The sequence below is a fragment of the Cynocephalus volans genome, chromosome 9 (genome assembly GCF_027409185.1).
Source record: "Cynocephalus volans isolate mCynVol1 chromosome 9, mCynVol1.pri, whole genome shotgun sequence".
In the NCBI taxonomy this organism is placed as follows: domain Eukaryota; kingdom Metazoa; phylum Chordata; class Mammalia; order Dermoptera; family Cynocephalidae; genus Cynocephalus; species Cynocephalus volans.
This window is the reverse complement of record NC_084468.1, coordinates 107,328,565-107,341,323: the sequence shown is the minus strand read 5'-3', so window position 1 is coordinate 107,341,323 and position 12,759 is coordinate 107,328,565. Positions and strand designations below refer to the sequence as shown.

At 32.8% G+C, this 12,759-nt stretch overlaps 1 protein-coding gene across 2 annotated transcripts in view; it reads right to left on the bottom strand.

The window, feature by feature from the left end:
* Nucleotides 1–921: 921 nt before the first annotated feature.
* ADAD1 (adenosine deaminase domain containing 1) overlaps nt 922–12,759 on the bottom strand; it is a 70,212-nt gene continuing 58,374 nt past the window's right edge. For both annotated transcript variants that reach the window (XM_063108540.1, XM_063108541.1), the window contains exons 10-11: nt 6,114–6,243; nt 922–1,035 (exon numbers count right to left, since the gene is read on the bottom strand). In XM_063108540.1, coding sequence (XP_062964610.1) covers nt 922–1,035; nt 6,114–6,243 — 244 coding nt within the window. The remainder of the gene's footprint in view (nt 1,036–6,113; nt 6,244–12,759) is intronic.

Below are 12,759 nucleotides of genomic sequence, written 5' to 3'. Positions count from 1 at the left end.
AAGATTATAATAATTCATATGGAGTGGGTGTGAGACTTATAAATTTAATAACGATCCAAGGTAAGAGAGACAAACTCTGAGAACCAATGTTTATCTGTGATTGAAAACCAAGCAATAGGGTGAAGAAGCTAAAGTACGGAACAAACTCACAACTTCACTAAAGATATGTATCCTAACTCAAGAGTAACTAAACTTTCCCATTTCATATAATCACTATATAAACAAATATAGACATAAATCTAAAAAGTCTTTTATGGACCTATAAATTAGAAACCCCTACTAATCTAAATTATAAAGAATGAAATCACATTTGGTATAGGTAGATCTTACAGGATACTTGAAAATGGGGAAGTATTAACAGTATTATTCTATTGATAAGAATGAATAATTTTTCACACTATTCCCTCATATGGTTAACATTTTTCTGTATTTGTACGTGCAGTTTGAACTCATGAATTCCTTTGACATGAGAAATGTTTTAGTTACTGTTTTTTTTTCTTTTTTCTTACTATCACTTAGCATGATGACTAGCAAATATTAGGGCTCCAATGTCTGTTGAATTAATCAGCAAATGAATAAAAATTATTTTTATTATTGAATTCCAAATTTTAATTTAAAAAAAATTGAGATACCCAGACACAATGTCAAATATTGAAGTTGTATAGAGAGCTTTAATGCAAAACCTTAAAAGAAAATGAATTCTCTTTTAAACTATAAGAAGGGTAATTGTTTTATGTCTCTAAAAAAACCCTTTATGTTTGAATATAAATTGACATGAACATTTACAAATTTTCAGCAATCTCTGGACATTGCTGTTACAAGACTGATTTTAAAAGTTGAAAACCACCAATATTTTAGAAACATTTTCACTAGTCAAAATACAGCAAAAACGATTTTTAATATGACAATGTATTGCCTGTTTCACACACTAAATTCCTCTATACAGGGAGATTTCACAATCCAGGAACCATACCCATGTTGCTGTAAGTAGGATTTCAACAAAGATTTAGCTTCTTGATAGGAGGCAGACATACGCTAGAGAGGAAAAAAAAACTGAATTACAGAAAATAGGCAGAACTTGATCTATGAAAAGTAAGTAACCCTAATATTGTTTCTTTAGCTTGACATTTTAAAAAATTAATAAAAATCTTTTTGAATTCCTATTTTTTCTACATATTTTTTAAGCTAATCTTTTCTTCCCAACACTTCTAGAAGGCAATTTTTCTTCTTCAACACTTTTAATTAAAAGAGTAATCATACTTACTATAAAAATTTGGAAAATATAGAGGAGAAAATAAAAAGTACCTGTAATCCCAAAACTATAGATAACTACCATTCATATTTTGGTGTATTTTCATTTTTTATAGATGAACATATAGATTAACTTTTAAAAGGCCAGTTTTATTAAGGTATAATTTACAAACAGTAAAATTCACCCATTGTAAGCGTACAGTTTGATGTTTTTAAATAAATTTTAAGTGTGCAAATATCACCACAGTCCAGTTGTAAAACAAATCCATCACAGTTCAGCTGTAAAACAAATCCAAAGTTCCACTGTGCCCATGTGCAGTCAATCTGTATTCCTGTGCTTGGCCTTCCCCAAGGCAACCACAAATTTACTTTCTGTTTCTAGAGTATTGCTTTTTCTAGAAACTTCATATAAATTATTTAACACAACATGTATTCTGTTGTGTCAGGCTTCTTTCAGTAAGCATGATGTTTTCTGATTCATTCAAGTTGTTTCATGTGTCACCAGTTTGTTCCTTTTTATTGCTGCTTAATATTCCATTGTATGAATATATCACATTTTGTTTATGCATTCACCAGCTGATGAACATTTAAATTGTTTCCAATTTTTGGCTATTATGCATAATGCTGCTATAAACATTCATATATGAGTCTTTGTGTGAACATAAGTTTTTGTTTCTCCCGGATAGATACCCAGTGGAATTGCTGGATCACATGATAAACGTACATGCTAAATGTACCTTCATAAGAAAATGTCAAACTGTTTTCCAAAGTGGTCATACTATTTTACATTTCTGTAAGAAATATGTGAGAATTCCAGTTTCTCCACATCCTCAACATCATCTGGTATGGTCAATCTTTTGGATTTCAGTGGGTGAGCAGAAGTATCTCATGATTTGATTTTTCATCTCCCTAATGACTAGTGAGGTTGAGCATCTTTTATGTGTTTATTAGTCACTTGTATATATTCTTTGCCACTTAAAAAAATTGGGTTGTTTGTCCTATTATTGAGTTGTAAGTGTTCTTTACATATTCTGGATCCAGGTCCTTTGTCAGAAGTATGATTTATAAGTATTTTCTCCCAGTCTGTGGCTTGTATTTTTATTTTCTTAATAATTACTTTTGAAAAGTAAGTTTTAAATTTCGAAGTCAAATGATTTCTTTTCTTTTATGAATTACGTTTTTGGTGTCATATCTAAAAAAAATCTTTCCCTAAGAATGTAAATATTTTCTCATATTTCACTTGGAATTTTTATAGTTTTAGCACTTCCACAGTTAGATCTAAGATTCATTTTGAATTAGTCTTTATGTATGACTGGCATAAGGATCTAAGTTAATTTTCTTTTTTACCCCCACAGATATCCCACCATTTTAGCACCATTTCTGAAGGCTATTGTTTCTTCTACTGTATTAGTTTGACATGCTTGTACAAAATAAATTGACCATACATGTACAGGTTTGTTTCTGTTCCATTGTTCTGTATGTCTACCCTTATAACAATACATTGCCTTAATTACTGCAGCTCTATAGTAAGTTTTGAAACTAGGTAGGGTAAGTTTTCCAACTGTCTTTTCAAAATTGTTTTGGCTCGTCTATGTCCTTTGGATTTCCACATCAATTTTACAGTCAGCTTGTCAATTTCTACACAAAAGCCTGCTGGGATTTTTATTTTGCATTGAAGCTACAGATTAATTCAGAAAAAAATGACATACTAACAACACTGTTTTCCAATCCATGAACACAGTACATCTCTCCATTTACTCTGGTCTTCTTCAAATCTCCCAGCAATGTTTCATCATTTCCAATGTACAGGTCTTGTGCTTCTTTTGTTAAATTTATTCGTAAGTGTGTGTGTGTGCATATGTTTACAAATTTGGTGCTATTGTGGATGAAACTGTTTTCTCAGTTTTATTTCTGAAGTGTCCATTCCTAATATATAGATATACAATTTATATGTCTATATTGTTCTTATACTGTATGGCCTTGCTAAATTCACATTAGACCTAATTGTTTGTTTTTGGTGAATTCCAAAGGATATTTGCCTACAAGATTATTTAGGATAATTTTTTTTTCCTTCTTCCTTTCCAGTATGATTACTTTTTACCTCTTTTTCTTGATTTGCTGCAGTGGCTAGGACCTACAAAATAACATTGAATACAAGAGGTGACAGCAGACATTCTTGCCTTCTTCCCCAATCTTGTGTGTGGAAGGGTATATTCACTCTCTCCATTAAGTATAATGTCAACAGTAGCTTCTTCATTGATGCCTTTTATGAAGTTCACTTCTATTCCTCATTTCTTCACTGTTCTTACTGCGAATGAGTGTTGGACTTTGTCAAATGCATTTTGTACATCTTTTGAGATAATTATGTGGGTACTGAACTTGAATTTATTCACATAGTGTATTATATCAAATAATCTTCTGATGTCAAATCAACCCTGCATTCCTAGTATAAACCTCCTTGGTCATGAAACATAATCCTTTTTGTAAGTTGCTGAATTTGTTTTATTACTAAGGATTTTTATACTTACATTCATGAGATATACTGGTTTGTAGTTTTTATTTCTTGAGAATTCTAATAAATCTCTGAGGTTCTGTTCATTTTTATTCAATCTATTTTCATTCTGTTCTTTGATGGAATAATTTCTATCAGCCTACAAGTTCACTGATTCTTCCACCATCTCAAATGTATGTTAAGCCCATCTAGAGAATTTTTCATTTTCAGTTATTATATACTATTAGAACCCTAGAATATCCATTTGGTTCTTTTTTTAAGTTTCTATTTGTTTACTGAGATTGCATACTTACTGAAACATTATATTTTCCTTTAATACTTTGAACATATGTATAAGAGATGCTTTGAAGTCTTTGTTATATTCAACATTTGTACCCACTCAGAATGTTTCTACTGATTGATTGTCATTACTTTCCTGGTTTTTTCATATTTCACTGTTTTTGGTTGAAACTTTGATTTTGTAGATGATATACTGTCACAATTCTGGATTCTGTTTTATTTTTCTAAGGTTTTATTTTTTTACATTAGCTTGCTTAAATTGTGACATGTCTTCACCATGGTTTGCAGCTACTGTTGTCTTTGCCTAGTTTTTTTATTTTAATTTTTTGCTTTAGCCTGGCTTCCTAGTTGTTACCCTGTAACTGAATAGCTTAATAATAAGTAAGTCATTTCAGCAGAGGTTGTGCTCAAAAACATTAAACCTATAAACTTCCACCTTCTTCTGATCAATTTGTGCATGGAAGAGTGTATTTAAAGTTGCAGTCAGTTCTCAAGTATCCCTTGGTTGTTACTGTTCACTGGGCTCTCATGGGTCTCTCCTGCAAGAGTGTAGTTTTTCAGTCAGCCAGACAAACATGGAGAATTTATCTCAGCCCTTTCATGGCTCTCTCATTTCCAAAATCTCCCTGTTAAATTGCTGCATGGTCAACCACTTGCCTCCAACCAGGACTGCAAAGTTGGATCTCTACTAGAGATCCCATTACCAGATTTCCCATTCAGTTCCTACCAAGTTTGGCACTTTAAGCTGACAAAACCACACATTTTCACCCTTGCCTCAAATGAAATCCACTCCCTCTAGCAAGAAAGTTGTAGCTTTTGATGGCAGCCTCACTCTGGTAAAACAACAGTTCTTGCCATTCAAACTAGCGAAAAGGAAGGAGAGAGAATGCACACAGCCCTGTCAAGGAGGCCACAAATAAACACCTGTTATTCTTACTCAAAGTTCTAGTAATTTTTCCAGAATATACTTTTCAGTGTTTTTCTGTCTTTTGTCAATTTCCAGAGTTCTGAAAGGCTGTTTTTGACAATTTTGTCCAGTTTTATACTTGTTTTTATAGAGAAGATTTGCAATCTTTATGCCACCAAAACCAGAAATTGTCTAGATAAGGTTTTATACTTAAAAATATGTGAGCAATAAAAAAAGAATGTATTGTACACACACATCCATTGGAATTATACGGTTTGAACATTAAGGTGCTAGTTAAATTAAGAGGCTTCCATATAATACTGTATCATAATTAAAATTAAGCTTATTAAAGACAATTTATATTTAATATTTAATGGTAACACAGAAGCGTGTTTATGTCACATTATACTGAATGAAAAAAGTAGATTAAACAACATATCCAGTATGTTCTTAAAATTTTAAAATACATGCACACACAAACAAATATATACATACATGAGAAGAAACTGAAATAACATGCTTACATTAAAAGATTAAGAATATTATCTCTGAATAGTAGGTGGGAATACAAGTAATATTTTTCTTCTGTATTTTTAAAAATTTTCCAAATTTTCTACATAAACGTACTTTGTGCTTGTATGAAAAAACAAATATTTTTAAAGAGAGAAAAAGGCTATCTATATCACCTCCTAAATCAGGTCCAAACCAGATGCTGAAATTAAAGCTTTTTCGCATCTTTAAGATAGGAAAATTAATTTATGTGGTAATACTTAACATTCTATAGTTAGCACAATTAATGTCATATATAGAAGAAATTTTATTACCATTCTGTTTCCCTGGGTGTGACATAGCAGCTTTTGAGCAATCCTGTCAAAGTAAGTATATACCATACTGAAGTAGCTATTTTGAGTGGCCACAATTATTTTCATACCCAATTTCTTTTATTTATTTATTATTTTTTTTCCTCTTTATCTCTTCAGAGCGTTTACTCCATAATGTATCAGTTTCTGATACATTCATTTAAAAATTAATTTTACCATTACATGACAATATCTTATACTCAGGAACTATTCAACAAATTTTTGCTACGTACAGTCATCATAAAACTACATTATTGTCTTAAATTTTATTTCTACGATCAGCTTCATTCCTTTAAGGACTTACCTTAGCTGCATGATATGTATCAGCTTGAAGTAAACCTTTTTTAGCTTCTTTGGCAAGCAGGTTAAATCGACTTAACATTGCAGCCTTACAAAGCCGACTTGCCATTGACACACCACTTTTAAATGGGGAACTAAAGTAGAAAGGATGAAACATTCACTTATTATTCAATGATTTATGCTGGCAACTGTAGGGATTCAAATCAACACAAAATCTACAAATATTTATTGATCCCATTTATAGTGTATATAGTAAATTTTTATGCATAAAAAGTATCTTGTATATTTAATTACTTTCTTTTTCTTTTTGGTTTTTTTTTTTTTTTGGCAGCTGGCCAGTACAGAGATCTAAACTCTTGACCTTCACTGTATATTTAGTTACTTTCTTAAGCTTATTTCTTAAAGTTTAAGTTATTATAGCATCACATCAAAAATTAATGCAGAAGATTGGTATTTGGAACATTTCTATTGTTTGAAGGAAAATTAATCTATAGTGATACAAATTAAAACACTAATTCTACCAGGGATTACAGGAAGAGAGAATGGATATACTTTCTGGAATGGTGAAAACATGCTGCATTTTGACTGGGGTGATGGTTACACAGGTACATGCATGTCAAAACTCATGAAACTGTACAGTGAATTTCCCTGCATGTAAATTTTAACTCAATAAAAAAGTAACATAAAAACTCACTTCACAAACCTCCATATATACTCATATATGTGTGTGTATGTGCATGAAGATGTATAATTGTCTGCATTTTTAAGAAGAATGAGTCCTTGTATTATGAATTTTTTTGCTATTGTAACTTCCCCTTCATTATATTTTCTCAATAGTTGTTCTTGTGATAGATTACAAAAATTGCCGAAATCCTTCATTTCTCCTACTCTCCATGCTCTTTACAATGTGACATTTCAGTTCCTCTCATCAATAGGCATGGCTGATTTTCCCTTTCCTTGAATTTGTGCTAGCCTTGTGATTTGTTTTCACAAATAGAAGAGAGAGTGTGCCAGTTCTGAGTCCAGTCCTCAAGAGGCTTTGTGTTCTTATTCTCTGGGGACCCCTGCATCTGCCATGTGAGCCTGCTGAGACAAACCTACAAAAGGGTAAGAATACATGAGCCAGAGCTCTGTTGTTCCTCTAAGATCAGCCAAACTGACCTTTAGCTGATCCACAGCTGACCCCAGAAGCATGGGAAAGGCTCAACCAAATCCAGAACTGTTCAGCTGACCCAAGAACTTGCAAGTAGTAATAATACAGATGCTTGACTTAAGATGGGGTTATGTCCCAATAAACCCATAGTAAGTTGAAAATATCAAAGTCAAACCATTGTAAGAAGGGGACGGTCTATAAATGGTGGTTGTTTTAAGCCACTAAGTTTTGAGGTAGTTTATACATGGCATCAAGTAACATACGCTCATTTGTGTGAAATCTATTGATCTCTATATATTAATTTTCTACCATGAAACTTTTGTTGTGGTAGTTTTTCTGATTATTTTTCTTGGGCGTTTCAAGTATAAATAATGTCATCTTCGAAGAGTGGTAGTTTTACCTCCTCCTTTCCAGTATTTTATATCTCTCATTTCATTCTCCTGTCCAAATGTATTAATGCCTCCAGTAAAATGTTAAACAGCAATAACAGTAATCAATCATGTCTTGTTCTGAATGTTAGTGGGAATCCCTCTGACACTTCATCATCAATCATGATAATATTTTTGGACTAATAAAAATTATTTTATTCTATAACAAAACTGTCTAAATATTCCTTTATTAAATATCTTTATTTAAAATAGTTGTAGAGCTGCATTATATACCTTCCTAAAATTTATAGACATAAACATATGGTATTTTCCCCTAGATCAATTAATAGGACAAATTATATTAATAACAGTTTCTAATCCGGTATTATTTCTATTATGTTATTATCCTTACATTCCTAGAAAAAAATGCCAATTGGTATTGCTGTTTAAAATATACTGTTATTTTAATGTGCTGCTAGATTCTGCTTCTTACTATTTCATTTAGCAATTTTTCTTGGATATGAGTTTGGATAACTACTGGATAACTATTGTGTGTGTCGTGGGCGGGGTGGGGGGGCACGCAGCAATCTTTTACCAGGTTTAAGTATCAATGATATACTTGCTTCACGAAAAGTATTTGAATGGTTTCCATCTTTTCAGATAGCACTGGAAATATCTACTACTTAAAGGCTTATAAAATTCCTCTGAAATACCTCAGAATGGTGCTTTCTTTGAGGAAAAGTTATGGCACCTTGTTGATAACTTTCTCATAAGAATAATGTTTAGATTTTTCTCTTCTGTACCAAATTTAGAAATTTATCCTTGAAATTTATCCATTTCATTCAGGCTATTTTTTTATGGCACCTGGCCAGTACAGAGATTGGAACCCTTTACCTTGGTGTTATAACACTCTGTTCTAACCAACTGAATGAACTGGTCAGCCCTGCATTCAGGTTTTAAAATATATTTGCATGTTTGTACAAAGTAGCCTCTTATGATTTGCTTAATTTTCTGTTTCTGAGTTATTATTCCCTTGTCGTTTATTATTTTATATGAAATCAGTCAGCTTTTTATAATTAATTTTGCCTTTTTCTGTTTCTAAGCCCTTTCCTTTACATTTCTAGTATATTTATTCCTTCATTCTGCTTAATTTATTTCCATTATTCATTGATATAGCATTTAAGTCTATGACTTTTCCATTAAGTTTTGTTTAACTATATATACTACAAGTTCTGATATGTAATGCTTTTAATATTACTGTTTTCTCATTATTATGCAATTTCAGTTTCTATTTCCCCCTTCAGCCAGGAGTCAAAGAACTTTTTTCCCAGTGAAAGCAGCTTCTAGTATTCTGATTTTGTTATTTATAGTTTTATCTCATCATAATCAGAGTATTGTCTGTATTGTTTTTACTTTTTGAAATTAGAGATTTTCTTTGTGGCCTAACATATGGTTGATTTTTTGTCAACATTCTGTAGGTTCCTGAAAAGCAGGTATACATTTTTATGGTGCAGAGTTTTAAATACATTAATCAAATCTACCTTATTGTTATTTAAAATAGCTGTATTCTTGCTTACTGTTTTGTCCACTAGATCTACTGTGAACTAAAAGAAGTGAATTATTCTCTCTACTAGTAGTTTCTATTTTTCCTCATCTTCTGTAATTTCTTCTTTATGAATGTTGATACAATGTTACTTGCTGCACAAATATTTGTAACTGTTCTGTCTTTCCTGTGAATTATAAATAAATCTCATCAGAGATATGTGGAATATACTATAAAGCATATGTACTTCACAGGGCCTGGTTTTCCAAAGCCTTGCAGTTTCAAATATTGACAACTTTGCAAGGAGATGAAATCTTCCCCAGGCTAGTGAGTCTTTGTTGCAAGATAAGAATTGTGGCAGAGCAGGTTGCTGACTCAAAGACAGACTAGTTACTGATTATTATGTAAAGATACTGAGAAATTGGTGTAAGATCACTTGTCTACTGGAATGTCATCTCGCTTGTTTCACTGAAAGTTACCAGCCTATATTGTTAAACTATAACCCCACCTATGTTCTCTTCCTGTAACTTCCTGGTCTGGAAAATACACGCAGGAAGAGAACCCCAATTCGGTGTTAATTTCCAGAGGAAGGGTTGCCCCTCGCTGGAGGGCCCCAGGGGGACTTCTCACTGCTCAGAAGAGATGGGCTTTGAGTAATCCTTTGTGTCTCCGTCACCCAGGGGAAGTGGGGTGACAAATCCGTGGGGAGTGAAGCAACACAAGGCAACAAAATGGTGCCCCGTGTGAGGACGTTCTCCACAGATCGGAGACTACCTGCCAAGCATTGGAGAGGAATAGGACATCCGATTCATGCCGGCAAGGGAGTCCCTAATAAGGGAGACACATCCCGGTAAGGGAACCACAGGTGTCTTTCGATTAGCGATTACACGCTTGCGGCAGGTCAAAGTTAGGTCTTTTCAACCCCGGAGATATTTTTTTGTTTTCTTTACTTTTAAAATATGGACAATTCATTAATGAAAGGGGAGACTGAACATACATTACAACTCCAATGTCTCCTTAAAGCAGCAGGCTGTAAGTAACTGAATGGCAGCTTGTTAAACTGTTAGTGGATATTAAACAACCATGTCCTTGATACCTCAAGGAAGGGAGCCTTAACATAAAAATTTGGGAACAAATTGGTCACTGGTTAATTATGCAATGAGTCTCATTAAGGTTTCCCACCTAACAACTAGGAATCTAAGTCAAGTCGCTCTGAGACCTATCCAAGACCTTAACAAAAACTAAGACATGTTTCTGTCACCTAAAAAGGATAAAACTTAATCTTTGCCAGTGATTGAGAAAACTTTAAATTGGATAATCTAAAGTAAAGGAAGTTAATATTTCGTTACAGTGTTGGTATTGTTTGAGCATGCTTTTCTTTTTTATTTGCACCACACTTCTCTCTTAAAAGCAGTGGTTCTTTTCTTAACTGCATGTGCTACTCTTTTTCTCTGAAGACTCTGGAGTTTTATGAAGAAAAGCAGCCATGGGGCCAACCAGACCCCTTCGGGGTCTACTGCTCTTCTCCTAAAAACCTCAAGAGTCAAATGGTTTCATCTCTGAGAGGTGGCTCAGCTCCTGAGCCCAGTAACCCATTTGAGAAACGATAACGAACCTAAAATCTACCTGTTTAACTAGATGGGCTCAAATTTTCTGGCATCCATTTGGTTACTTTAAATAGACTTCTAAATTCTCTTCTAGTCTCATCTATGTATTTCTTCACAAAATTCTATGGTAGAATTCTATGCTATCTTCTTAAGGGAAGAAAATCTTCTCTGCATCTTCTTGAAAAGGTTTGCATACTTTGCTTTACAATGTAAATTTGTTATCTTGCTTTCTTTAAGGCAAGGTGAGCTCACCAATAAGTCTTTTGGAAATAACACAATCTAAACCTGACTGTCCTTTTTACTAGTGAGCTTTTTATTACATCTTGAACAAAACCTATAAGATCTTTTTTTGGTCTTGTTGTTTATGTCTGCATATATGCGTGTGTAAGATGTATGTTATGTCCATATGTTCACGTCTGTTTGTGTAACTGTTTTATGTGCAAGGTACCAAATTGGCTTATAATTAATACGTGCTCATTAAATAAGTATACTTTTCAAGTTCACGTGACTTAAATCTTCTAAAGTTTTGATAAATATATTTTAAAAATTTGATTCAAACCTTTTACCTAAATTTGTCTCTAGGTCTGTATGTCTCCTTGTTATCTCAGCTCTGCCTCCTAGCCATGCTGGGAGAAACAATGTCTTTTAGACATAGATAGTGAGTACTGCCCTCTGCTTCTCTGGATTCCACTTGGCTCTAAATGCCACGTGGAAACCTGGGACCTAAAATGGCTAGTGAAAAGAAACCTATGCCAAATATTGCATAGGTCCTAGTTAACATTAACTGATAAGGGTATAGATCTAATACACCATGTTTTTGGCTGGAAAACCATAAAATATGTATTTGGTAAATATAGCTATAACTCAAACTGGGCTTTGTATAATTTGCTCTGATAAATGGATGCCTATTTACTAACCTGAATGTATAAAAATGTTCTTATCAATACACATTGTTGCCTGGGTTTACTAATCAAACAAGACTACATTTGTCTTTGCTAGAGGCTTTTAAGTTGTAAACCCCGCCAAAACCAAAAAAAACTAAATACAAAAAAACCCCTTTTTATATATAATTTTTAGACAAATTAGGCCAATTCAAGATTGATAAAAAAGAAACAAGTATGTAAAAAGGAGGTGATTTAAAGAAGGCTATGGATGTGGGGATATGGTTATGGTTGGAGGGGCTAGAGAAAAGGAAAAATAATTTTTATGTGAGAAACCATCTGGTACAGTGTATTTTTGTTCTAGAGTAAAATGACTGGCTATTTAAAAGGTAGGAAGTATAGGACAAAAACAGAATGTCTAAGTAAGTCTTGATAATGGTTTATGTAGCTAAGTTTGTTAAGAGGGTTTTACAGTAAAAAAATTAACTGTATTTAAAAACAAATTATGTGTGAGTTTTTCTAAAAATTCTTGTCAAAAGTATTCTAATACAGGGTTAGAATTTGCTGTCCTGCGATGAAGAACCAGATTTTCTAAAAAAAAAAAAAAAAAAACTTAACTGCTATTATTAAAAAATTGTAAAAGGTTTTCTTTGTCTTTTAGTTAACTGGCCTAGGGAGGTTACTTCGTGTTTTATCATGATAAGTTCTTGTGCTCTCTGCCTTTAAAACCCTTTGTCACTTTGGTTTTATTTTTTGTAGTAATTTGTGATTTTATTCAACTAAATGTTTTAAGCCTTTTGATATTTAACAAAGCTTTGCAACACGAAATTCTGAAAGTTTAAAATAACTTTGAGGAATTCCAAGGGCCTTGAAGTTTCTCAAAGGATATATAAAAGATGTATCAGAACTAATTGGTTTATTTAATAAATTAGACTATATGGGAAAGAAAGCATTGTCAGTACTGAAGGTGTTATGGATATGTGTTCCAAAATCTTGTAAGGTACTTAAATATCTGTGTCTTGATATAAATGCTACTGGTCATAATCCTGGTTTAATTATAATTTTAAAGTGTTATGTCTTCAAATATTTCATGAAGAA